This window comes from Siniperca chuatsi, linkage group LG13 (assembly GCF_020085105.1).
Source record: "Siniperca chuatsi isolate FFG_IHB_CAS linkage group LG13, ASM2008510v1, whole genome shotgun sequence".
NCBI lineage: Eukaryota > Metazoa > Chordata > Actinopteri > Centrarchiformes > Sinipercidae > Siniperca > Siniperca chuatsi.
Window position 1 is genome coordinate 23,412,381 of NC_058054.1, and position 27,106 is coordinate 23,439,486.

The window sequence follows — 27,106 nt, forward strand, 5'->3', positions numbered from 1 at the left end:
TGATCCTTCCTTTCTTTTTTGTGGCCCTCTCCTCCTTCTTTTCCCCCTTTTTCTTTCTCTCCCTGTCTTTCTCCCCATCCTTCCGCCTTTCTCTCTCTCTGACTTTCACCCAAACACAGAGATACATTTCTCCGAGCTTCTCCAAGCGTTGCGACAGGCTTGACGTTCACAAAGCAAGACAGGGTTGTCATGTTTGCTTTGAGACCCTGTTAGCACTCCAGACCCCTCGGACACACACACACACACACACACACACACACACACACACACACACACACACACACACACAGACTGACACACAGACAGTGGCAAACCATGGAAAGGAATGTGCCTGAAACTGAATTGAGCGCGACCTCTAATCTGACAGCATGCTTTGATAGACAAGGGATTTCCTTTTTCAATGGATGGATGGGTGGATAATAAGAATAAGAAGCCTTATTTATATGTCACTTATCTGAGAGAAGAATTTATAAAGTGGCGCACAAGAAAGCGTAGGAGCTAGACAAGGAAAATATAAGACTGAAATATAATGCATAGATGCACAGATTTCCTTATACCCATTCTGTGATATGGAGTGTTGTTCATGTCTTTACACAACATAACTTGGTCTTTGAATTTCTGGGGTGCAAACCATCAGTTTATACTTTAACTAATAGCAAAGTCCATTTATTTAAAGAGGCACTCCACTAATATACAAAGTACTACTCAGCCTGTGAAAACAGTTGTTTAAAGAATAGGTTCACCATTTTTTTAAGTCTTAAAAGAATAGTCAGGTGCCCATATTAACATTAAAAAGGTTTTGCTACGTGCAATCAATCCTCCTCTTTTATACCAGCCATCAAGAGATCCCCTTGGCTTCCAATGCAAGTGAAGTAAGGGACAAAATTCACAGTCCTCATTCCAAAGCTTCCTGAAGCTAATATAAGGCTTCAGCAGTCTGATCAAGTGGAATGATGGAGGAATGATTACAGCAAGCAAAAAGTGTTTCAGTGGTCATATTGGCACCTGACTACTGACTTGAAAAATTGTGAACCTGTCATTTAATGTCTTCTGTGACTCTAGTTCAGCTTTGTCAAACTGGAGATGTGGAGTTGTGACAGATACAGATATTTACCAGGCAGGGAGGGTCCAATGAAAGATCTGATGCTGCATCAATTTTGAACATTTCTGATCTGTCTTTTATTGGCCTTTCAAGTGCAATACTAAAATACCTAATTAAAGGCTAAATGAAATTGCTTCTGTAATGTGACATATTTCTTAGTGAAGCAGAATATGTTGGTGGTGGTAAAATTACAAGAGGGATTCGATCCCCCTTAGATTGCTTGCTTTGAGATAGGGAGCTACAGTAGATGGTTAGCCTCCAACCACATTGTTAGCTTAGCAGGTGGAGGACAAAGGAGAAATGAATGAATTAGACCACAACCATGCTCTTTTGGAAATGTAGTCATGTTGCCAACTAAAAACCAAAGACAAAGCTACTATGATATTGCTCTGCTAGCAGCTAACCCAGCCAGGAGTTGGGAGAGTTCAGTCATCAAAAATATTTTAATGTTTAATAACACAATAATACCACAGGATTAGAACTTGGAACAAGACTATCAGGTTAGTGAGTTGTTAAAGTTATTATTAGTCATTAATTGTCATTTTAGTTTTCATTAGTCCTGTCAGTGTGCAGTATATACAGGTGTCTGTGTATGTATGTATTACTGTAAATGTCTTTGCGTGATGAAAATGTGTCATAACTGTTTGTGTGCTGTGTGTGTACCTGTGGATGTGTGCTTGCATCTGTATATTGTCTTGCTACTGTGTGACTGTGCACGGTGTGTGTGCATGTCTTGTGTGTGTGAAAGCTGAACAGCGGGCCTCACCTGCACCGACAAAGAGAATAAACATGGGTGACACAGTCAAGCTGCTGTGTAATGCAGGGGAATCTGCCACACACCCACACACACACACACACACACCTCTCTTTCCCCTTTTCTATCTGTGTCTCTGTCATCTCTCTCTCCTTCTCCCTCTCTCTTTTATTCATTATCTGGAACCTCTGCAGAGGCATCAACAATAACAGCCACCTCTAGCTGCTTGTTGACAGTGTCAAACAGTGACAAGAGAAGGAGGGAGAGGGAGAGAGAGGAAGAGAGAGGACAGCAGTTGCATGCCTGCTGCAATGGGAGAAAATTGCCACAATGACGGGGGGGGTGATAGAGAGATGAAAGGGAGCGAAAAAAAGGTGGAAAAAAGAAAAGAAGGAGATGAAATGTGAGGTGAGAGACAGAGATGTGGTGAGAGAGGAAGAGCGGGCAACATAAAGAGGGAGATCGAGTGAGGGAAAGATGAAAGAAGACAGAAAACGAGAGAAAGAGAGGGAGTGATGGGAGAGTCGGTGCGTCGCCGCCTCTTCTCGCAGCTTCATGTCTGTTTGCCCGGTTCTATGAATTTTTGATGGCGAGGGTTTTGGGGCTGGAAATCCCAGCTGCCTGCCATGTCAAAGCAAGGAGAAGAGTGTGGAAATGAGCAGCACAGCACATGAAAGCAAAACAAACACACAGACAGACAGGAGGACAAGGAAGGGAGGGAGGAAGATGGGAGACAAAGCAATTTAGAATGTGTTGTGGTAATGAGGCATGTGTGTGAACAGGGGGGAGACAGGTGAGGGGGGCATGTGGGTGCTTCAAACAAGTCTTACAACACATTGTCCCACCACAGTACTTTCTCTGAACTTGCTAAACCTAAAGGAGGGGCAAGAACCTGAGAGGAACATAAACAGGAAGTAGTCATATATAGCTACAAGGAATCAGGAGTTTTTTTCTTTTGTTTCCCATCTGCAATAAAAGTAAAAGAGGAAAAAAGCAGCTGAGATGGACTTTCTGTCCACTGACTAAAACAAGTCAGGAAATCAGAGGTCATATATGATTGAATATCATGCATTTATATTTAGACCATGATTTTAGTGGACTATGGTCTGTCTAAAAACTTGCTTATGTCGTTTAACCATGTTCCACCTTCAGTTTGTGTAAACCCTGGTGGTGATGGACCACATGAATACAACATAGTGACACACATCATTTAAATGCAGCAGTACACCATGACAAACTCTTGAGTTAAACTTAAACTTAATTACTGTATAGACAATAAGCAAAGTAAGTAAGCATTGAGATTGCAGGTAGTATAAGTAATTATAATAATTAATGAATTGTACAGGTAGTTATACAGTTTTTCAAAATAAAAGTGCAAGTAAAAGCTTACATTCATTTAACATGTAGGGAATATTGTCTAAATGTATGTGCTGAACTCCTTTTGTCCAAGTTTAAAGGGGCACTACAGTGATTTAGTATCACACGTCCATAAAGTTGGGGGACTTGAAAGAGACAGATTTTAAAAAAGAATGGTCAAAATGGAAACAGCAGAGGCCGACTTTAGTATGGGTCATTGTCCAAAATCACTGGAACCTACATTTCCCATAATGCAACTCAATACTGTCTTGGTAAACAGCTTTCAAACTCCATGCACCTAGTTTGTAACGCAGGCGTTCTGTTATAATTTTGTAGTCTCAAGCCAAATTAACTCATACTTTAGGAAGCTCCCTTCATAGCCATAGCCATCATATAACTGGTCTCACAGGCTGAGGAGTACTCCCCGGTTGTTTTAATGTTTTGCAGCCGTTTTTATAGCGACACCACCGTGTGTTTTTAGCAACAAAACCGGATGTTTTTAGCGAGGTGTCAGGACAACACAGAACCCTATCTGAACCTAAATCATGAGCTTTTCCTAAACCTAAGCAAGTGGGTTTTGGGCTTAAACCTAACCAGACTTTAACCACAGCGTTTGAAATGTAGAGATTAATCGTTTGAAACGTAGAGATTGCACGTATCCGTGCGTTTCCAGAAACGTATAATTGATACATTTTATTCTGGCGATTGGGTTGGAAGAAAAAGATTGTGGAGCAGTTGACACCCTGTTTGCTTTGACAGCTAAGCACATCTGGCTAATCACTGTCGAAAGTAGGACTAGAATGTATAATCATAATTTTCAGCTTTGGAAAGTTGAAAATGTCTGGATGCAGAGCTCCAGAACTCATGTGGAGTGATGTTATATTAATCTGCACTACTTTGCATTACTCACATTACTTTGTCACTATAGTGAGGAATCATCATAAGATCCATTTGAGATGTTAATGTAATTTGTTTTGTGATTCCAGAAAATCATTTGAACAAGATGAAGGATCTTTGTGAGTTTCCCTTTATTTACTGCTCATTGTCTGATGTTGTGGTCTGCAGCTCCAGATATACATTGCTGTTGTTAAATCCCTCCATCTAAACATGTCAAAAACGGATAAATGACTCATCCTGCCAGCCATCTAAAATTGTGCAAACAATCTTTTTTAAATTATTACCACCACAAGAAAAATATATTTAAGAAATAATCAAGGGAAAGTACCCCAAAAGAAGTTTTGAAACAGCCAGATTATCTCAGATACTGTACTTAACCTGGACCGGTCTTCTATGTCAGTCGCACCAGTTTGAATTGGGTTGATCAGTGTTTTGGAACCAATTCCATTAAGTTAAACTGCCCACCCTCCCCAACCCTGGTTAAATCTGCATCAATCCTACACAAGTAAAGACAGACTGAGTTTGACTGAAAGCTAGCAGGGACCTCTGCCCCTCCCACCTCTGCACCTAGAGAGAGAGAGAGAGGGGGGGGGGGGAGACTTTTTTCAGTAGGAGTTGGGTGGAATAGATGGAAGGAGGAATGGTGGAATGGTGCTAACCTCAAGATACTGATTGCTTTTTGCCTTTTGGTGTCGTCTTCTCGCTCTCGTGGAGGCAAATTGATTATGGAGGAGAAGGAGGAAGAAGAGTAGAGGTATAAAGAGGAGGGGGTGATGGGGTATGTAGATTACTTTGCCCCCACGAGCCACCTGACATGTACAGGGCATGATAGATTTCCATTTGCTCAACTGTGTGTGTGTTTGCGTGAGATTTCCATGTCCTTACATGAGAAGCTATGGCCCATGAACAAGCGACAACAGAGCTCACAGTCACAAGAGAGGACAGGTTGGCAGTTGTAATCCAATGCACGCACACACACACACACACACACACACACACACACACACGTGCAGCGAGGATGGAACAGAAAAGAGAAGAGAAATAGAAAACAAATAGAAACACACAGAAGAACAGATATCTACAAAAGAGACCAGGCAGATATGGGACACACATTTTCCACACCAACAAACTCAAACACACACACACACACACGCACTTTTGTTTCCATACCCACAGCTCTTTCATTCAGCAAGCGCTGGTCGTCATTAAAGGCAGATTTACTACAAATTGGACCAAATTCCCACTGTCACTTTCAATGATGGCTGCTACCATGCAGAGAGCCAGGGAGCGGGAAAGACAGTGTGTGTGTGTGTGTGAGTGTGTGTGAACGTTTGTGTGTGTGTTATAGAATGAGGCTGGTTTTATGATATAACAGACACACACACACACACCACTTTTGGCTTTTATTTTATCCCCGCAAATCCACGCATACAAAGTCACACTGAGACATTTTGCATCTGTCTGTTCTCCCGCCTCTCTTGTCCTCTTTTTTTCATGTGGTGTGTGTGTGTGAATGTGTAGGATGGGTTAGTGGTGAGTAGCTAAATCAGCCAGCCGTGACGTTAGCCACCATCGCATCTCAACCCGGGGATGATGCTATTTCCTTAAATAACCGTGTGTGTATGTGTGCGTGCATATATGGGCTTTGAGCTTCCCCTGGCTTACACAGTATGTCAGACCCACAGAGGGAAGGGCAGACTACTAACCTTTATTAATTATTGAAACACACACACACACACACACACACACACACACACCTCGGCATATCAAACAATGATAGATGGATGACCCTCACTCAGCTCTCCCATGTATTTTATTCTTTTTTTCACCTAGAGCTTCCAGCCACCACCCCTGGCATTCATCAAGGGGATGGAACGTGCTCAGTTGTCATGGAGATAGTTTAGTTGTTGGAATTTCGGATAGCAACTAAACCGTCTCCATGACAACTGAGCAAACTCTATCTGATGATGAAGGCCACGAGGTGTGGCTGAAAGCTTGGGAAAAACCAAGTGGACCTTTTGATGAGAATGTATTCTAAACTTCATCTCACTTACTTCTCATTTCATCTACTTCTTCTTCTTTATTCCTTTATCACCACCCTTCCCCCATTTTTCATGATTCTTTTGATTAACTTTTGAGGCAAGGAATCATTCTGCTGGCAGGCAAATCTGTATCTTTATCCATAAACTGTCTTGTTGTCTCTACATACAGTACATCTTTTCCTCCTCACGAAGCCAGGAGGAAATACACATGTTGACCCATTCACACTGAGGACAATGGGTTTATCCCAGGTCACTGCTTTGGTCTGGTGGGTGGATAAGCTAGTTGCAGCTTCTAGAAACATGGTGAAATCAGGAAATGAAGAAATGACAGGACTGGGTTAGAAGAAGACAGGGAGAAGACAAGTGAAAAGAGAGTTGAGGAAGAAACTGTGAAGAGGAGAAAAAGAGAAGAGGGAGGACATGATTGAGGGTGGATAAAGGGCAGATTGAGTTAAGGAGGAAAAGAAAAGAGATAACAGGAAGGATTAGAGAAGAAAGAGAAGGATGGAAGGATAGGGAAACAAGATGGCAGAAGAGGAGAACCGGCTGATGGCAGCAAAAAAGGGGAGAGGAGGAATGCTGAGGAATGGTACAGTATATGGACATGGACAGATGGGAGGAGGGGTAAAGGAGGTGTAAACGGGGGTAAATGAAGTATGATTTCCACATGGGGTGACGCTATCTGTTGCCCTGTTCCTCTGGGTTAATGGGGACTATCATAAAGCTGGGCCGCTTAGGTGGACACCGGGTCATACACAAACACAGGCCACACACGTATGTACACAAACACACACACACATACACACAGCCAGACATGCGGTCAAGGTGAAATATGGATCCTAATGGTTGCCTCCCATCGTTAAAAGGGCTTGGAGTTGATTTATCCACCGTAAAACAGCTCATGCAACTGCCATGAGGAGAAGAAGGGGGTGGCAGTGAACTTGAGGTCACAGGTTTGAATCCTAATCCCTGTAGGAAACACTTAGCAAAACGTCGACGGCATGCCTCTGCCTTTTATGCAGATTTATGGCACCAAAATCTCTGCTCAGAAAGACTAGCAGTCAGTGAGCCTGACATAAAAGCTGAGTTAAAGCTCAGCCTTCACCCTATGCCTAAAAACTATTCATCTTTATGAGCCATTAAAGCATTTGCCTTAAAAATCTTGTTTACCTTTCCTGCTACATTAGTATCCAGATAATGTCACTTCACTCAAGCAAACTAACTATGACATAATGTTAAATTCATTTATCAGAATTTTTGACATTCAGAGTTAGGAACTTTGCTTATACTTTGCTATATTTAACAGTTAGAAGAGAATTGATACCAGTTTGATTTCTCTGCATACACGAATAAGATATGCAGAGACTTGTTTAGCTTAGCTTAGCTAAGCAGAAAGACTGAAAACATGGGAAAAGAGAATTAGCCCATGTCTAAAGTTAAAAAAAGGCCTTCCAGCCACTACAAAACTCATACTTACATGTTTTATCTGGTTAGCTAGCAAACTGGTTGCCTCAAGAGTCAGCCTGTTCAGAGTTCCATTCATTATTTCAGATGGCACTTCCTGCGTGCTGCCACTGCGTAAGCTAACAGCTCCAATGCGTTAGCTAACTGTTTATAAAATAACTGTCTCCCTTTCTAGTTCTACACATGATAAGTACAAATGATGCAAAATGTAAATTAAACACTTCTGGGGTTGTTGGAAGGCACCGTTGACGGAGCTAGGCTAGCCTTTTCCCAAGTTTCCCAAGATGTATTCCTTAAATACTTTATGATGGTTGAAAAGACAAAATTTGATTTGATGTCAGACACAACTTTCAGCCTGTGCAACTCTTAGCCACAGCACAAGCAGTTACATGTTATCCTAAATACACACACACACACACACACACACACACACACACACTTTTGGAGTCAGTTTTTATTTTTACTGTAAATTACTGTGTGTGTGGGCAAGAAACAACATACACATACTGTGTGTGTTTAAGGCCTACCTGAGGCATATAGTAGCTAGCCGCTCTATCTCTGTCTCCATGTGTTCCTGGAGCTCTCCGGGCCTGAGCAGCACCTGGCAGATGGGACAGATTGGAGCCTGGCTGTCATACAGGGACATCTTCTTTTTACCTGGAGACAAGATAGGAAGCAAGACAAAGGGAGAAACATCAGTATGTGCATAGGACAAAGAAGAGCCAGGCACTCGTACATTCTTGTATTCAGATTCATTGTACCCAGATTGTGTCTGGCATCAGAATGTGTAAAATGAATCTCAAGTGACCACTTATGATCAAATTTCACCTTTTATCTGTTTTATCTGTTGGGAACTGCCACTATAGTGCCACACAAATACATAAAAAAAAATTAAAAAGAATAAATATTTTCTCTCAGTAACAACCAAATAGTTTCACAAAGACAAATCAAATGGACCCAACTGTGTTTGTATTTGTCGTGCCGCATACATTCTACAAAGATGGCTGGGCAGCACTTCAGTTCAGCAAGGACACTTAAGGAAACGCAAGCATTGTGTTTTCTTGCTTGCACCAAGGCTTGAACCGTGCTCTCACTCTCTAAAATCAAACACATTAAGTGCATGTGCCTTATAATTCTGCTTTACACATAGACAAAAAGGGGAATAGAGTGCTGTGCAGTCTCCATTGTGTCCTCTCAGGTCAAAGCAGGTTTAAAGAAGTGTCAGCCATGAATGAGATAATGCTGTATAGAGTCTGCCAACACTACCTCACTTCATTGTCCTTGATCAGCAGGGCACAGGGTGGGGCCCACCTGTATGTGTGTCTGTGTGTGTCTCATTGTGTTTCTGCAGGTATTTGTGGACCGTGTGTGTATCGGAAAGTGTGCATTTTGCATTTTTTGCACATGTTGCGGTCTTTGAGCCTTTGTGATTGTGTGTGCGTGTGCATAGAAGTATACATCCTACTTTTTCAAGTTTACCTTTGAATCTGTCTGAGTTGGCTAAAAATAACATCTATTGAAAGTGTCTCAGTGCTTAATGTTGGAGGACACTTCCTGATTTCCTGTATTAAGCCAATGAAACAGGCTTTTTTTAGTCCAGGAACAATAGGCTCTGCCTCACCAGGATATCCCGTTTAGACTGCTTGTCACCCCGGCAACGAGAGGACCAGGTAGCGGGACTCCCTCTCTGTCTCACACACACAAACACACACACACACGTATACATGTGCACGCAGCCCTCTGGGGACACTGCTCACATATTGGTCTGTCAGAACAGTTTCCTGCAAGAGAACTCATCAAGAGACAACTAGTGGGGAACACACACACTTACACACACTTACCCCCCCCCCCCTTCAGAGCGTGTCTGTGCATACTGGGCTCCTATTCTCCTCAACTGCTACTTAACAGAGCCACAGCACTGGACACGTTAAGTGACTTTGAAAAATAGGTAATCGATTACTCTCTTGTCTCTCTCTCTGCCTCTCTTTCTCTACCTCTTTTTTTTTCTTTTTCCCCACCTAGCCCTCTCACGTTCTTTCTCTCCAGGCTCATCCATTTCTAATTTTCTGCTCCCTACCGTCCGTTTATTTGTTTCATTTTTTTTCTCCATCTCTGTTCTCATCTCCTCTTTGATTTTCTCATTGTTCGCATTCTCTTTTCGTCTGTCTTTCTTTCTGTCTTTCTTTTTTCATCTTCCCATTTTTTCTGCTGCCCCATCACTTTTTCCTTCCCCTCAACTCTGTTTTTCCACAGTATGTTTCTTTCCTCCTCTTCTTCTCTGCCTTATTGTCTCCTCCTCTCCTCCACCACGTTCCCTTCAGTATATTTCCCTTTCTCTCCTTGTTTCTCTACCCCCTCTGCTTTGACAAGATAATTTGAGTCATGCTGAAGCCGTCGCCACAGCAAACAAAGAAAGATCCAATCCCTGTCTGCAGCTGATGGGGCTTTTTCTATTCCGCAGACAAACACACACCTGGAGGACACACACACACACAGCCATGCACACAAACATTACCAGTGCTTGATTATTTCTAGGCTTTTGTAATGTCAAACAATCTACTTTTTTAAAAGCACAGTGTGTGTTTACTTTTTAGCATTTCAATGTGCAGTGGTTTTCTTTTGAGTTCAGAATTTTCTGTATGGATGTGACTTTTATTTGTATTACTTAAAAAAGTGATGAAAAGAAAATGTAAATGCATGGGTGTGACAACAGAGTGTCAACAATCAACAACAGGAAAGACTAAAGTGGAGGAGTTTTGTGTTGTTGAGTGAATTAATTTGAATCAATTTGAATTCAGCTGTCTCACTACGGGGTCAAAACCCAGCTGTTAACTGCAAACACATACTACACACACTCAAATTTAACTTGCTCTGATGTGATGGAACTGGTGGGAATGTGATAGAATACAATAGAATACAACTTTACTGTCCACCAGAGTGGGAAATTATCTTTTGCTCACCAAAACATAAAAGCAGCACAAAAACATGTAAAATCTAGAAAAAAATAGGGTAACAAAACCCCAGCAAAGTATAAAATTATGCAAAACAAAGCAAAAAACATCAAATAAAATACTGTGGAGCAAGATCTGCAGCTCTGGTTATTTTTAGTTTAAAATGCAGATTGCACGTACATTTATTTAGATTTTTGGTTGCTAAATGCAAATCTCTGTAGAGTCTCAAACTGATTAAAAACAGTTTGCCAACCAGTCGCCAGCTCAGATTTTCTTGTTATTATGTAAGCATATGTGAATTATGCCAGTTATGTGAAACATATTAGAACATGTTGTCATGTTTCTTTCCTTTTCCTTTTCCCTCTATGTTTCCCTCTCTCCGTCAAACACTCCCTGAGGGAAGTGAGTGATTGGGAGAGGCGAACGGACAGATAAATCCAGGGGAGGAGAAGAAGAGGTGGAGAAAGGGGGTAGAAGGGTGTGTGTGTGTGTTTGGGGAGGGGGTGTTGATGTGATGTGATGTCGCACACCAGGCTTGTCAGCGCCTTAAAGATGATTAATGTCGGGGCAACAAACACACACCTACGTTCGTCCCACATGTCCTGCTTTGGACCTCACAGCTCAAACACACACACACACACACCCTGCGGCGCAACAAGGGTGCGTTTAATCTCGGGGAGCAGAGGGAAGGTATCAGAATCAGAGGAGGGAGAGGAGGGAGAAGGAAAAGAGAGGCCTGGACAATAACAAGGAAATAGACCTGACAGGACTTTTTAGTGTTGAGATTCTTCAGTGAAATGCCGGCTGGCGGAGCGAACAAGGGATGGATGGATGCATGGATGGAGGAGAGGAGAGAGGAGGTGTGCATCTCTCTGACAGCCATGATGGAGTGTAGGCTTGATCCCCCCCTTAATGTGCCAAGATGGATCGTCTCATCTCTCGTTCTCTCTGACTTTCCTTCCCTTCTAGCTCCCTCTCTCAATCCCTCCATCTGTCCTTTCTACCTCCCTCTATTTCTCACTCCCTCTATCTCCCATTTTCTTGATTTCACCCTTTTGTTTCTCTTCCCAGATCTCTATCTCTCTCTTTATTCAACCTGATCATCACTCTATCGCACTCTCCTCTTTGACTATCTTCCATCTTTTTCATCTCTGTCACTTGATCCACTTAATGGCTCTCACTGGTTTTTGTTCATGTCACAAAACAGTATGTCACCCATGTGTATCGTCTGTCTCATTTATTTACCAGCTGCTATAGCGCTGACATGTACACTTTGGCTGATGGTCTAACTCAATCCAGACAGTCCCTAATTCCTATTTTAGCTGTGTAACTTTGTCAGGGGAATATATACGAGAATCACAAATTTTCCAGCAACAAATCACTTACATATTATCTTTTTGACATGCTGCTGAAAATATAAAATAAAATTTAGTTTGGATTTTTTTTTTAATTTAAGTACAGTAAGAGCCAGCAAACAGTCGAAATTACACAGTGGGAAATCAAATATACGGGACTGACGATTTCAGTATGTAGTGTCCCTCTGTTGTGTTTATGTCTTTGCTTCTGTTTGAATAATTGGCAGGCATTTTTATACACCATGAAAGCCACTAAAGAGCCACTAAATGTGAGGTTTTGTGATAGCAATATATTAAAGGCTATACCTTATATCTTTGTACAACTGCTTTTAAGTTTTCATAGTTATCATCATGACTGCTTCATGTATTTTGTACATAACACGTTTTCATTTACCTTTTGTGCTCTATAAATAAATCAGCTTGACTTTATGAACTAGACCAACAACATCTTATACCCTAATAATTAAATATATATAAAAAATGTAAAAACAAACGATCCTCTTATAACCCATACTTAACATGAAAGAAGTTCTTGACTGAACTTTTATATCACTATATGTTTTAAATAATGAGAGGAGTCCCACACACATACACAAACAACCAGGTAATTATAGACTCCAGATGGTGAGGCGGAGAGAGCTAGACCAGTGGAGAGCAAAGAGGAGGAATCTTCCTTCTTTTTTCCACCGCTTCTTTCTTTGCATTTATATCGTTTCACTTTTGCCCTTGCTTTCATCCTAATATTCTTCCTTTCCTTCTTTTCCTTCTTTTACATCCTTACTTTCTCCATGGTTTGTGCTCTTCTTTCCTTCCTATTCTCATTCTCCTCTCCTTTCTTTTTGTCCTGGTCTTCTTTCCTTCGTTGTGCACTAATAAATATGTATGACCACTACAGGACATTTAAACAATTCTAGTTTGGGGTTCAGTAGCTCTTTAGCCAATAGCTGATGAAAATTTATCAAATGTCAGTCCTCATGAAACAAGTTTAATCCCTTTTAACACTTGAAGCGGCATCATTTATTTATTTATTTATTTTTACTTTTTCTCCTCTGCTGCACACACACCTTCTCTCTCTCTCTCTCTCTCTCTCTCTCTCTCTCTCTCTCTCTATCTCTCAGTGCCTCTCTCCCCTTTCCTGTGTTGCTTTGGTCCAGATGAAGTGGGAATCGATAGATGCTAGATAGCGCAGGCTCCCAGTCACAGACTACAATGAGCTGAGGTAAAAGGCCACCTCCAGAGAGGACAGGGATTGTCAGCTCAATACACGCTCTCAATGGGGCCAGAGATAAAAAACCATTTGGGGTGTCCTCATGGCTCACTGGGCTAAGAGGTAAACCATGTACTCACAACACTGTGGGTCCAAATCCTATTTAATGACCTGTATTGCGTGTCATCCCTTCACTTTTATCTCGCCATCATTCTCATTCCTGCCTCTCAGGAAACAGGAGATTGTAAGTAGGACTGTTCCTGAAACCAAAAACTAAAAGCAAAGCTTTCATGTAGTGGCTATAGATTAGATGTGTTACAGCAATTTAATGATGATGTTTTGCTTCAAATTCGTTCCTCTTTTAGAAGACGCAGGAAGTTGGATTGGACATTCACATAGAAAAACACTGAAATGTTTGACTTGCCATGAACTTGACAATTTTCTAAGGGGTTGAATTCACTTGTAAATTATACACACAATCAGCTAATGAGCACTGAGCATGTAAACTGGATTTAAGCACAACAATAAGAGTCAGAAAAGAGGAGGGCCAGATTTATAAGTTGGCACAGATACAGTATGTTGGTGGGCGACACACACGTACACACACACTGCGACATGCACACTCAGAAAACACACAAGCACTTTTCCCAAATGGAATTACAAAGTGTCTACATGTAGGGGCTGTTTTTCTGTCCTTGAACAACTGTCTTCTCCTTGTGTGTGCACACACACACACACACTTCCATTCCCCCTCCTTGTTGTTCCCCTAAATGAGTTTTCTGACATGCATCAAGTGTTTATGCCCGCTACCCCTCTTTTCTCGTCTTCCCCTCCTTTTCCTCCTCTTCCTTTTCCCCCCTCCCCTCGCCGCTCGCCTGGCCGGTTAGCTATAACACCCGCCAACATCGGTAAACAAGGAAATCTCTCAGCCACGGCCCCGCATGTAACCGCATTACCGCGCCCGATAACCTCTTCAAATAATGTGCGATAAGGGGAATTTGATTTGATTCACGGAAAGGGAAAGAGGGCCACTTCTGCTCCTCCTCAATCTCTTCCTTTTCCTTTTCCTTTCCCTTCTTTCTTTCTTTCTCTTTCGTTCCCTTTCCTCTTTCCCTTCACCCCGCCATTGTCTCCTCTTCTTCTTTTCAATTAGCCCGAGGGTCCAGGCCTCCTCCTCCCGTCTCATCCCCCCCCCTTACTCTCCCCTTCCCCAGAATGACACCGCCTCGCATCCACAATCAAATAAATCCCGCCGAGGTGTCAGCCTTCATTTCGACTCTCCCCTCTCTTCTCCCCGACTAACGCAAGGTGAGGTGAGAGGCCCCCGTAAAGCCATCATCTCCATAATGGCAAATATGAGCCCTAAAGCCCAAAACCAGGGGCCGTATTAACACAAATGGGACCAGCAAGGTGTGTGTGTGTGTGTCTCCCAGTGAGGTGATATGTTTTTTCTTAAGTGAGCTGTGATTTAAGCAGGCTAGACACTAGGCTGATCACTAACTCTGTGTCTCAGTCTGTGTGTGTGTGTGTGTGTGTGTGTGTGTGTGTGCAAAATAGATGAGGCTGTGCGGCTCATTCAGAGGACATTTGATGAAATGGAACGGGGGTCAACTTCAGTTTGCCACCAGCGCTGCGTTGCGCTACTCCGTGCACGTGTGTTTCCTGGTGTCTGTCTGACCACGGGCGCGCGCGTGTGTGTGTGTGTGTTTGCGCGGTCTCACTCTCTGACAATGATGCATGGCGCTTTTAAATAGCACTCCTCCACGCCCTGCTCAAAACTCATCACCAGGCTCTTTCACTATCCCTCCCTGCCTCCCCTCGCTCCCTGGGGTTGTCACTTTTAGAAAAGCAAATGAAATGTCAGCGTGGTGGAGAGGAGGGATGAAGAGATAGAGGGATAGATAGGGTAAAGGTGTGTGTGTATGTGTGTGTGTAGTAGTAGCAGTGTAGATGTGTTTACTGTCTGTTTAAGTCAAGGGACTCAAACAATTTCTGTGTGTAAACTTATGCATGTTGCACTATGAGAAAGAGTGAAATGTAAATCGGAAGATGCATTTATTTTATATGGACAGGACATTTTGGCAACATGGGAATACTGTGACTGTTATTCTTTCATTCTGTCATAGGGAAAAGGTTTGGGGCCAGTGGACAGCCTTTTCAAGGCCACTTTGCGCTTAAATACAAATGAAAAATTGAAGGAAATTTGTATACAAACTTTGGAGGATTTGGGAAACCAAAAGCAAAAGAACAAGATATTAACACAACATGGATCATCAGCTGCCTGGTTCTGAACATACGCTGATAAATGATTCCTGTGTGTGTGTGTGTTCGTCTGTGTACAAGTGTGTGTCAGCATGTGTAATGTGGGTTTTACTCCAGGGACCCTGCTGCGTGTGTGTGTGCCTGTCTGAAAGACAGCGGTGTGATGCTGGTGAGGTTATCTCCAACTACTGACAGCTGTTTATTCAATCAATCACCTTGTCAGCGTGTGTGTGTGTGTGTGTGTGTGTGTGTGTGTGTGTGTGTGTGAGAGAGACAGTGGCGAGGGAGAAAGAAGTAAATTAATGGAGCATTAACCAAGCACTGACCCACAGAGTGGAGGCACAACTAGCCGCTATAGGCTAAATCTCAATTCAAGACCCCTGTCACGCACAAACACACACACACACACACACACATGCACACTTCAAGGCCTGCCCAACAGTCTGCAGGAAGAAGATACATATGTATTCAATATAGATAAAAGCAAGTGTAAGTTTCTGAAAGCTGCCTACAGCGTGTAACCTGCTATATGAGTTTATGCATCAGAAAGGGAATCCAAACACGAGCATTTATGTATCAGCTTATGAAAATGAAGAAATGCAAATATATTTATTGTAGCCACTGTACGCCGTGACAGAGGAAAACATTTTTCACAATCCCAATCTTTCTTGTACTATTAAAAAAAATGAATGCAGTTATTTTACCATAATCCACACTTTAAAATATATCATAATTAATGATGAATAATTTATCATCATGATTAATCATTCATATTTAATGATTTTGGAAACCTGTACATTGTGCATTTTAAATATTAAAGGAAGGCAAATTGAAATATTTATAACTTCTGTGATTATATTTGTTTGGTATGATTTTGAATGTGGAAAAGACTTTGAACTTCTAATGTTGCATTTTTCATTCTCTCTTAACTGTTATTGTTGTACATTTATTGTGTTGTTACTGCACTGTTAATTCCTTCCTATATATTGTTTTTTTTGTGGGTGTATAATTATTGCCATTAAAAAAGAAACATTTTTGCTTTCGCTGACCTACGCCCTCTCGTCTCTCTGCTGACTGCCTCTGTTCCATTTCTCCTTCCTCAGCTGTGCGGAGGAGGAGGGATACTTAACGGAGGGGTGTGGGCGTGAGGCCTGTCGGCACTCATTTACATCCCAAAGGGCCTCATCACGACAGGAACATGCCGCGTCAATGGGCAAAGAGGGACATCAGCAAGTTTGAAATAGACGCCCTGACGCAGCCCTAATCAACAACGCACCACACAACAAAAGTGTATGTGTGTGGTGCGTTGTGTGTGTGCTAAATAACAGTGAGCAGAATATTGTCATTATCATTCAGGCGTTTTTTTTTTCGTGTGATATTGTGAGGGAATTATTTGAACAATGGATGTATAACACTTACACAATTACTTAATACAATCTCTTTAATAAAGTACAAACTGTGACACTGTCTGAATTAGGGAGCTCCAGTTCTTTAGCATTGTGTTTGAATTGACTGTAAAAGTTGCTAAAATTTCGATTGAAATTAACATGATGTTAAAACCAGACAATTTCTGCCCTCTTCAAGAGTTAATTTTGTTGACCTTTCTATCTGACAAACAACGTGGCTGCATGTCAGTGCAACAGCCCTACTGGTGCACAATTTCAACTGATACTAACTGGTATTCAGAGACAGACAAACACCTACAGAAATAAGGTTGCCCTACACATTACTCCTCTAATAGTTATCTCCCTTTATCTCCCTCATTTAATCTCCTTTTTTTCTTTTATTCTGTCTTCTTTTATCTTTCCTTCCCCTTTTCCGCTCTCCTCTGATTCCACTCTCTTCCGTCCTCTATACCTCTCGCTCCCTCTCATTAGCTCTCCTCCTGCTGCTTTCATATGGTCTAGCAGCTGAATTAATTACCAAAGCCAATTAATGCTAGATTGGCTGATGTTTTAACTAATTAGCTTTAATGAGGGTGCCATGGCTGCCTGCACTGTGTTAATTGAATCCTAACAGGGGAGGAGGCAGCCTGAGGAGGCGAAATGAGAGGGAGGGAGGGATGGATAGATGGATGGATAGATGGAGGCATGTGCACACTTATACACGCACAAGCTGTGATTGATAATATTTAGAGCGCATCGCAGGAACACCCACCCTGTTGTTGCTACTTGTTTATCATTAACATTATTGGCCTGTCGTACAAGACACCTTATGTATTAAACACACTCACACACATAGGCTACACACATGGGAAAACTGGAAAAATAAAAGAAATAGGATATTATAAAAAACTGATATGATCATATTATGTCACTGTGTGCATTTTCTGGGTAAAAGTTTGTCTTAACTAACTGGGTTTTCTTAAAAGAACTCATATCCTCACCATGTATCTCCTGAATATACCTAGCTGTATTTGTTATTGCAAAACGTGCCTGGCAAAGAGGAGCAGCAGATTAAAATCTTAGATTAATGTCATGCTGTCCTCTCAGTGCTGGATTACCTGCTGCGTACCTGAACTTCATTTTCACCTGCCTTGTGATAGCAGGATCATCAGAGATGAGATGTGAAATGTATGCATATCTGAAAGGTCCTATGGATAAATCTAAATTCCACATTATGTCACTTAGAAGGTATGAATATTTGTATCCATCATCATGTGTTCTGCAAACTGTATCTCAGATGTTTGGTGAACTGAATATTTTTATTGTCCTTTAAATGCTTTGTAAGTTCCCCGACCTGACCTTAAACCGCACCAAATCTCTTGGATAATTTCAAACCATAAACAGCATCTAAGGGAACACAAACCGTTACACACAGGAACAGGTTCCAATGGTGCCCTACAAAGCTAAAACGCAGTAGGCCTAACTACATATTTGGTCAAAATTGAGTTTGAATTTAGCCTACTCTCTGTCACACAGAAGCAGTCAACTTGACAGCTAAAGCAGGAGCGCTATAGGCTAAAAGCTAGCTAGTGAAAAAGCTACGACTAGCCTAAGCTAAAGATAGATTTACTATTTTTTTTCTCTGGCTGTAATCTGTAGGCTAATTAAAAAATAAATATTTTGATGAACCGGCCTTTTGGTAATTTAGTTATCTATCCCATATAAATAAGGCAGAATAGCTTAATCCACTCATTATGGAGAAAACAAAAAGAGCTAAACTAGTCCTGGTAAAAGGTAACTAGCCTAGCTTAACAAGGGAGCAGTAAAATACCTTAAAATCACATATTTAAATGTGTGAAATTGAATATTCATCTATGAATTTCAGTATAAATGTTAGTAGTAGATGAACAGACGTCACTATATACATTTTATTATCAACTATGAACTACTATTAAAAATAAAGTAGCCTATATTTTGTTAAACAGACGTGTTCAAACTGACAGATTTTGCTTGTTCCCCCACATAATTAGAGATTCTCTAGTAGATTCTCTGCCTTTGGAATACTGTCCAAAGGCAGAGAATCTTTTTTTTTAAGATATTATTTTTGGCAAATGCTAATTTTTGGTGTAAAATAATCAGCCCAAAAAGTAATTAAATGAGTTGAGTGAACAAAAATAAATGAGACTTAGCTGTTCCATCTAACATTCAAATATTACATTTTGTCATATCCCGCCAATTCAAACTGATTGTAAATGGCTGTCAATCAACAATATAGCTATTAAGAAATATGGACCACATTAGATAAAGTTATGACATTATCCATGTCCTCTCTCTGTGTGTCTTCTCCCATCCTGCTGATCTAAAGACACGAACAAGCTGCAGATTGTCTGAGGTGGCTATAAAAATCTGCATGGCCGTGTAAAAGGCTTAATGATTTTAAAGTTACAAGAGAAAAGAGCCTGCAGTTTGTCTCATCCATCAAGTCTAGCACCGGCGCCTTCGCCAAATGGCCCTGCCACCTAACCTGGCACTTAGCAGTGCAGTGCCAAATACACCCTCCCTCTCTGTCTCACTTACATATTTTGTCTTTGTCCCACTTAGACTAGATTATTTTTTTCCTTACTCTTTGTATCTCTTTCACCTTCTCTGTGTCACCTTCTATTTTTCATCAGTTTTTTTCTTTCTTTCTAAGCAGCCAGAAACTGTAGAGTGGAGAAAGGTGAGGTGAGGTTGTTGTTTCTGGAAGGATATTTTCCCATTTATAATATCCTCAAAATCTCTTTGATTTGTTTGGATAATTTACTAAAATGAGAGGGGTATTATGTAATGGTCCTTGGTTATTAATGTTTCATCTTCATTTCTAATGAAATACATTTTTTCTGCCAGTTTGGTTTCGCAAATGACACTTAAAATTAAAGCACCGGTGAGCCTCATTGGCTGGTGATGCCATATACTGTTTTAAACAAAAAAAAAACAAAAACCACTAGCCATATTCCAAAACTCTAATTTCTTTTACTTTCATATTTGCAGTGAAACACACCAATTGATTCAAAATATGTTGATTCAAGTAATCAAACATATCAAAATCCACTGCCAGAGCACGCTTTCTTAACTTCTAGTCTGAACCACATTTCCTCCATGAATCACACATTTTCATTGCAAGATATTGTGCTCAATATATCAAAAAATCAAGCTGAGCTCTTTACAGCCATTGCAAGAGAGTGTATTATATCATCTTAAAGCCCCCTGTAGACCCCTTAACCGCTTCCCACTGCAGAACCCCCACAGCTTGCAATAAGGTTCCTCTTACACATGTTAACCCTTTGGCCTGTTGTTGCAAACTGTAATCAATAGCACAACTCCCTCTGTTTCTCTTGCACACTCAGATACCAGTGCATATGTTTTAAGTTCAAGGTTACAGTAAGACAGAAGGACCAAGTAAAGGACAAAGAAGCAACAAGATGACAGAAAGATGGAACAAATTAATGAAACCATTTCTGTGGTTTGATGTCACTTTACTGTCTTTTTCCCTGCCTGTCACATGCTCCGAGCTCTCCTATCAGTGCTGAGGTTCCCTCATGAGGAAAACACACATATCAAATCCATGTTAACACTATGATACACACACTCACACACACACACACACATGTCCCTCAAGAGATGTGGTCATGTTGAGATGTTCCTGTCAAATGGTGCACATACACACACTGAGAGGCAGAACCTTTGCAGCACTTTGACTACTGTACCTCCTTTTTTCTGTTTTCCTTCTCTATGCTCTAACCTTTCTCTCTGACCAAAGGATGGATGGACTGACTGAGAAACTGAGTGTGGCCATTTGCAGTTCTCCCACTGATCATCCTACCTTTCTCAAATGTTCTTTTTCTCTCTAAAATAACATATAACAGGCTCCCTGCAGCACAATAATATTGCGCACTTCAAAAACGCCCATCTAGACATCAAATTTTACCCTAAAATCATGCTAATGCATGCAAAATGAAGAAGTAAGAGCCTGACATGAAAGTTAGATTATTTTACTCTGTGTAATTGGACTTTTTTTCAATTAAATGTCACCTACATTCTTAGGAAAATTAAGATGTTTGCTAATAAAAGCTGAATTAAAGGATTTAACGCTGATTGTGTTGCATGCACCCATGTTTTCTGGTTTATTCTTCATGGAAATCACTGGTTAGCATTCCCTACTTTTTTATTTCAACAATGCGTATGGAAGAAAAACGATTGCGATGTTGGAACATTTAGATTTATGGTTTCTATTAGTGACACTGATGTCATTCAGACACAATAACAGCTATAAACACACATAGATATACAGCAGTGGTGACAACAATAGCCAAATGTAAATCAGATAAATAGATGAAATTGAACATCATTCAAACAGCCCCATTCAACTCTGAAACCTCATGATCCCTTTGTACAGCAGATGCTATTGTAGGTGTGTGTGTGTGTGTGTTGGGTTGTCAGCGATTGAGAAGAACCTATTTCCTCTTGCTGAATCCTCAGCTCTAAATGATGGATTGATATCTCTCTCGCTGTGGATTATATGTGCATATGTGTGTGTGTGTGTGTGTGTGTGTGTCACTAGCCCTCTCAGCCTCTTGCTGCCTCTCCTCTCTGGCTCTTATCAGCTCTTGTCACAAACAGAGGATAGGGGATAATCCTTCATACAAGGGGAGCAGTCTGGCCTTCCATCTATCGAGCTGTCTGTCTAGCTGTCTGCTATATTACCCCTCTCACCGGAGTGTCACCGGAATAGAAATCAAACAGACACAAAGCAAACTTCCTGCATCTCAGTAATCTCTGTTGGAATGACTTAGATGAGAGCAAAACTCACAGTTATTTGTACAGAGTTTGGTCAGATTGTACCAAGTTTGCTCCAGATATGGTGTAATTATTTGCACTGACAATAAACACTTAAGTTGAGAGTTTATTGATGGGAATTCTGTGTTTTCCTTGGGTGTCAGTTGTCCTATTTGGAACAAAACTGGACCACAGGACCCTTTGGAAAGTGACTGCAACCCAGATAATGAAAACTTTCCCAAGTTCGTGGTCAGGCCTACGCCTTGGGGTGCTGTGTTGTGGTTTGGTTGCTTGCCATGTCCTCATGACAGTGAGTGCTGCGGGTCACCCTGAGTTCCAAGAATCAGAGCGTTCCCTGGCACCAAACTGGACGACTACAAGGGTTTGCTTGTGAAAACACGACTTTCACAGCATTTCATAATGTCACCGAGCATCATTTATACACCACTCACGTAATATAATTTATATGAGCACTTTTGTTCTAAAATGAGATTTTAGAGACCAATAAAAATAAAAATAAAATAACAGGAAAACATTAGGACAAATTGTTACCCACAATGACTTGTACCACTTGAGAAAAGATCCATTCCAGATGGAAAAATCTTGTTGTCTTATTTTGGTTCAGCCTAAAATACATGAATACTCTATACCAACATTACATTCTTCGTAATGCCTCTCTCTGCCGCCCTGTCTGTCTGTCTGTCTGTCTGTCTGTCTGTCTGCCTGTCTCTCATTCCGTGTTTAATAATACAAGCTAGAAATGGGAAAAAAAAAATGCATGTGAAAAATATATCTAGGTGCTAAGACTTGATAGGAGCAGACCAAAGATGTCTATCTGCTGGAGTGGGGTATTTCACCGGTCACACCTGAGGCTATTTTGTGTATGAGTGTGTGTGGGTGGGTTTGTGCATTTGTGACAATCAGATACAGCGTGATTGCATCACACAGCCGCAATTGGACATCATTGTGATGTTTATGAATCGGATATCTCTCTGCTCTACGGGCCTATCATCTCTTCCTCCATCCCTTCCCTCTCATTTCCTGTCCTTTCCGTTTGTCCTCTGTTTCTCGCGCTCCCTCTGCCTGGTGATATCACATTGTCCATTAGAGGGGGATGTTTCTCTACACTTTGCTTTTGTGAGGCCTTTGGTATTTTTCCCTAAAGAAGTAACATTCCATAAAATGTCCATCATTAAGTCCACACCTTGAGTTTGAAAACTCTATTATCCTTAAATCCTTTAAACAAGTGCAAATCTGAGCCAAATACATGAATTTACATGAATATTTCATTTTTCCCAAAGCATTTTCTCTTGTTTCAGGATTTCTTTTATATTGTGGTCCACTAATGTCAAGAAAATAACACAAGATTCAAGAAAAATGGTCAAATCAAACTGGACAGAAAGCAAAGGCAGTTTATCATTCCTAATTTGTAGACACTTTTTGTGGGGGATTTTTTTTTTTTGCAGCACATTCTCACTTTCTCTCTTCACATGTTGCTCTCCTGTGAAAACCACGTATCTCCAAATTTAGTGTCTTTAGAATTTTTCAGATGAACTGAAGGGTTAAGTGTTGGGTGGGCTGAGAAATGTCTCCTAGTTCTTAAAATGAATAAATAATTTACAAAAAAAAAAAAACCCATTGGATTACATAAAATGCCAAAGTATATATATATATAAATGCCAAATCTGAAGACGAGGGTGTTTTTCTTATCTTAGGAAAAGTTGTTGTGGAGATGCATGGTTTTGACAGGAAAATGCACTTTGCAGTTTATTTGACAAAATTCAAAATCACCAAATTTGGAGATACATGGTTTTCACTGGACAGCCAGGTGGCAGTCTCAGGTACTCGAAGAATCTGTATAGCGACAGCTTGGAGGCTTTCAACTCCTAACACACACACACACACACACACACACACACACACACACACACACACACACACACACACACACACACACACAGGGTTGAGGGGACAGGTCTGCAGCTCAAATCAATAGAAAATTAAAGAGACTGAAATGGTTTCAGCTCACATATTAACCCTTCTTCTCTTTTTGCCTTTCTTTTCCATCTTTTCTATCATCCCTCCCTCTCTCTTTCTCTCTTTCTCTCTGTGTCTCTCATCTTCCCCTAATAGCCGGTGCCACTGACGACAACAGTGTTTCAAACAACTTGAGTATAGGTTTTAGTGACAGAAAGAGAGGAGATGTGTTTTTTTGTTTGCGCTTTAAAAACGACGAGAGAAGAGAGGGTGAGATGGTCGGATGGAGGGACGGGTGGAAGGATGGGGGCAGTAATAGCACAGAGACGACAGGGGCTTTGGATACTCTCTCTTTGGACACACACACATCGTCTGGGGACTCAAATCTCAGAGCAATTTTCAGGCCGGATGATTGGCAGCTTGATGCGTATTCTTCCCCTACAAGACCTGCTGATAACTCCAGCTATCCCATTCCACGCTGCCGTCACTCCCTCTCTTCTCTCTTTCTCCCACTCTCACCATCTTTTTTCTTTTCTCTTTTTTTTGTCACTGTGACTCTCTCAACACCCCCATGCCCTGATCCCCTCCTTCTCCCCTCTCTCATCCCTCTTTCCATCCTTCTTTCCCCCTCTCTGTCTCTCTCTCTCTTGGCCTGTTGTGGGGCTATTACAATGACAGAGGCGATAAGGGACATTTATCACATGTGCGGCGGGGTGAGCGAGAGAAAGCCCTCAACAGGTCTAGGGGGAGGAACACGCACACACACACTCACACACACACACACACACACACACATTCAGCATATAGAGATATACCGAAATACACACACACACACTGCATGCACGCAAATGTGCAAGCACCCGTGCACATTTATGCACATAAACACAGACAAATAAATAAACAGTCAGAGGTTGCACATGCTTGCACACAAATGCATAAACTCAAACATCCACACACACACACACACACACACACACACACACACACACACACACACACACACACACACACACACACACACACACAGTGAAACGGTGAATCATCCTTTTCCCCATTTTGTATTTTGCAGTTGACTGAGGCCAATTCCCCATAATTCAATACAGTTGAAAAATGAAACCCCGGTAAATCGCTACAGCGATTTTACAGATCCCCGCTTATCCTCATAATTCATTATTTCCAAACTGTAACAACATTACATTTCATTTGTAATGCTCTGCCTGCCTCAGCCGTTTGCCAATTGTTATATCTTATTGTTTTCCCTCTCCAAGGGGGAGAAAAGTGAGTTATTGGGGGAGAAATGGCGGCTGGCTGGGTGGCGCAGCTTGCTCCTTCGCTGCCTATCTACCTGCCTGTCTGTCTCCCACGGCTGTCTATTTATCGTTCTGACTGTCTCTGGGTCTGCACTGTCTTCCTCTCCGTCTGTCTGTCTGACTGTCTCACTAACTAACTGGCTGTAGCGAGAACGCGCAGGCAATGCCACACTTAGCAAAGGCACAGGAGCACAGTATAAGTTGTTGTTTTCATTGTGGGCAAGTGATAATGAACCTTTTGTTTGTAGCCTCACACACACACACACACACACACACACACACACACACACACTTACATAGACTGACTGGGCTATTGTTTTTCAGCACCGTGGTACTGTCAGATCCACAGCTGGATCAGTGCAGGGCAGAGACTGGGACAAGGGTGGGGTGAGGATGAGCAAACGCATAAAATCAATAGGCTATGTAAATAGCATTTTAGAAGGGTACTCCAGTAATTTAGTATTGCACTTCCAAAAAGTTGGGGGACTTGTAAAGGTCAAAATTGTTGCACTTACTGTTGCACTTGGATATGGATGGACGGATTGTGTGCCAAATATGAAATATGAAATTATAAACTAATAACAGTTGAACAAATTTTGGAATAAAAAAAGAAAATGATACCACTAAATGTCTAGAAAATACAGCCATTTTATCGCATCTACAAAGAAATCCCAAATTTTAAAATAAAAAAAAGTATCTAACTCATAGCAGTCATGCTTGAAGAAAAAACGGGGAAAAAAACAAGGCTTACTACAGGCGGAGAAAAAAGATTCTGCAGTTTAAAACATTATACTGCAACCCATAAGCTTTTGTCAATACTGCAGAGAATCCTTTCACACCAGGTACTGTGAGGTGACTTGAGAAGGGCGTTTGCAATATTTACAGCTTTAAAAACAGATTCTTCAAATAGGGAAAAATCACTTAGATCAAATACTGGAATCGCCATTAATCTGAGAGCTAAAAACATGCTTTGATGTCTCTCTCTCGCTCTCTCTCTCTCTCACACACACACACACACACACACACACACACACACTGAGACACCATTCCTCCTGCAGTCTCCCATTTATCACAGCTGTAGCCACTCTCCAGCCCTGCCCATATACTGTACCCTGTCACACTGCTGGCTAAACAAACTGCTCCTTGATGTATGAGGGCCTACACCGGCCATAAACGTATCCACTTTTAACTAGCATGCTACCGGCTTGGCCACGGCCAGACATCACCTTTACTGTGTGTGTGTGTGTGTGTGTGTGTGTGTGTGTGAGAAATTCACCTCTTCTCTTTCCTCTCTCCTACACCTCTTTCTTTCCCTATCCATGTATCTTTATTCCTCAGCCCAGGCATTAGTCCTGCATCTATTAACCATTAGAGTGTGTATGTGTCTTTGACAATAGAGGAAATGGCTCAGTGGTAGAAGAAGAAGAAGAAGAAGAAGAAGAAGAAGAAGAAGAAGAAGAAGAAGAAGAAGAAGAAGAAGAAGAAGAAGAAGAAGAAGAAGAAGAAGAAGAAGAATAGCAGGTCTTATATGTCTTGCTCGACAACAAGCGGTTTCCTGTTAGTGAATGAATTGCGCGGGAAAGTGTGGACATCAGTCTTAATAACGTCTCTTTTCTTCTCAGGAATCTGCCACTGCCTTCTTCCCCCCCCCCCCCCCTCTTTTTCACTAGCAAGGACCACACCATCAACAGATCAACATTTAAATGATTTTTTAACAAAAACTAAAGATTATGAGTGAAGCTTGAACTCTTGTATTTCTTCAGTCTGTTGCTGCATTGTTGGGAAGCTTCGGTGGGGACCCTACGGAGAGGACGAAGGAGGGGAAAAATAGGAGGAAGAAAGGGGTGGGAGGGAGGGGCGCAGAATACAGGAGCGAAACAGGAGGAGATGGGTTAGGTGGGTATTTATGTGAATGCCGGAAATGGCGTGACTGAGGTGCGGTCCTGCTCCTGCTAAATAGCTCCAATAATTGAGTACATCCAGATAAGACAAGCTAGTGTAAAGCTATAACTAACATCAGGTTTATGGTTGAGTTTGAGATGCACCCTGGCACATGCCCCCTCCATGATACTTAGCTGTTTTATTGACTATATGTATTTATTGTCTCCAGTCTGTCTGGAGTCTATCAGATGACGCGCTAATCTGACAGAACGCGATTAATGATTAACTGATAGCTGATAGCAGCATTATCAATAGCATCGCCTCCATTAATGCACAACACATGCACAC

The 27,106-nt window shown here is 41.5% G+C and overlaps 1 protein-coding gene across 6 annotated transcripts in view; it reads right to left on the reverse strand.

Annotated features, from left to right (window-relative positions):
• The window catches only part of rnf220a (ring finger protein 220a), a 180,892-nt gene that overhangs the window by 42,891 nt on the left and 110,895 nt on the right, over positions 1–27,106 (reverse strand). For all 6 annotated transcript variants that reach the window (XM_044218542.1, XM_044218541.1, XM_044218544.1 and 3 more), the window contains one exon: positions 8,143–8,272. In XM_044218542.1, the coding sequence (XP_044074477.1) occupies positions 8,143–8,272 (130 nt within the window). The remainder of the gene's footprint in view (positions 1–8,142; positions 8,273–27,106) is intronic.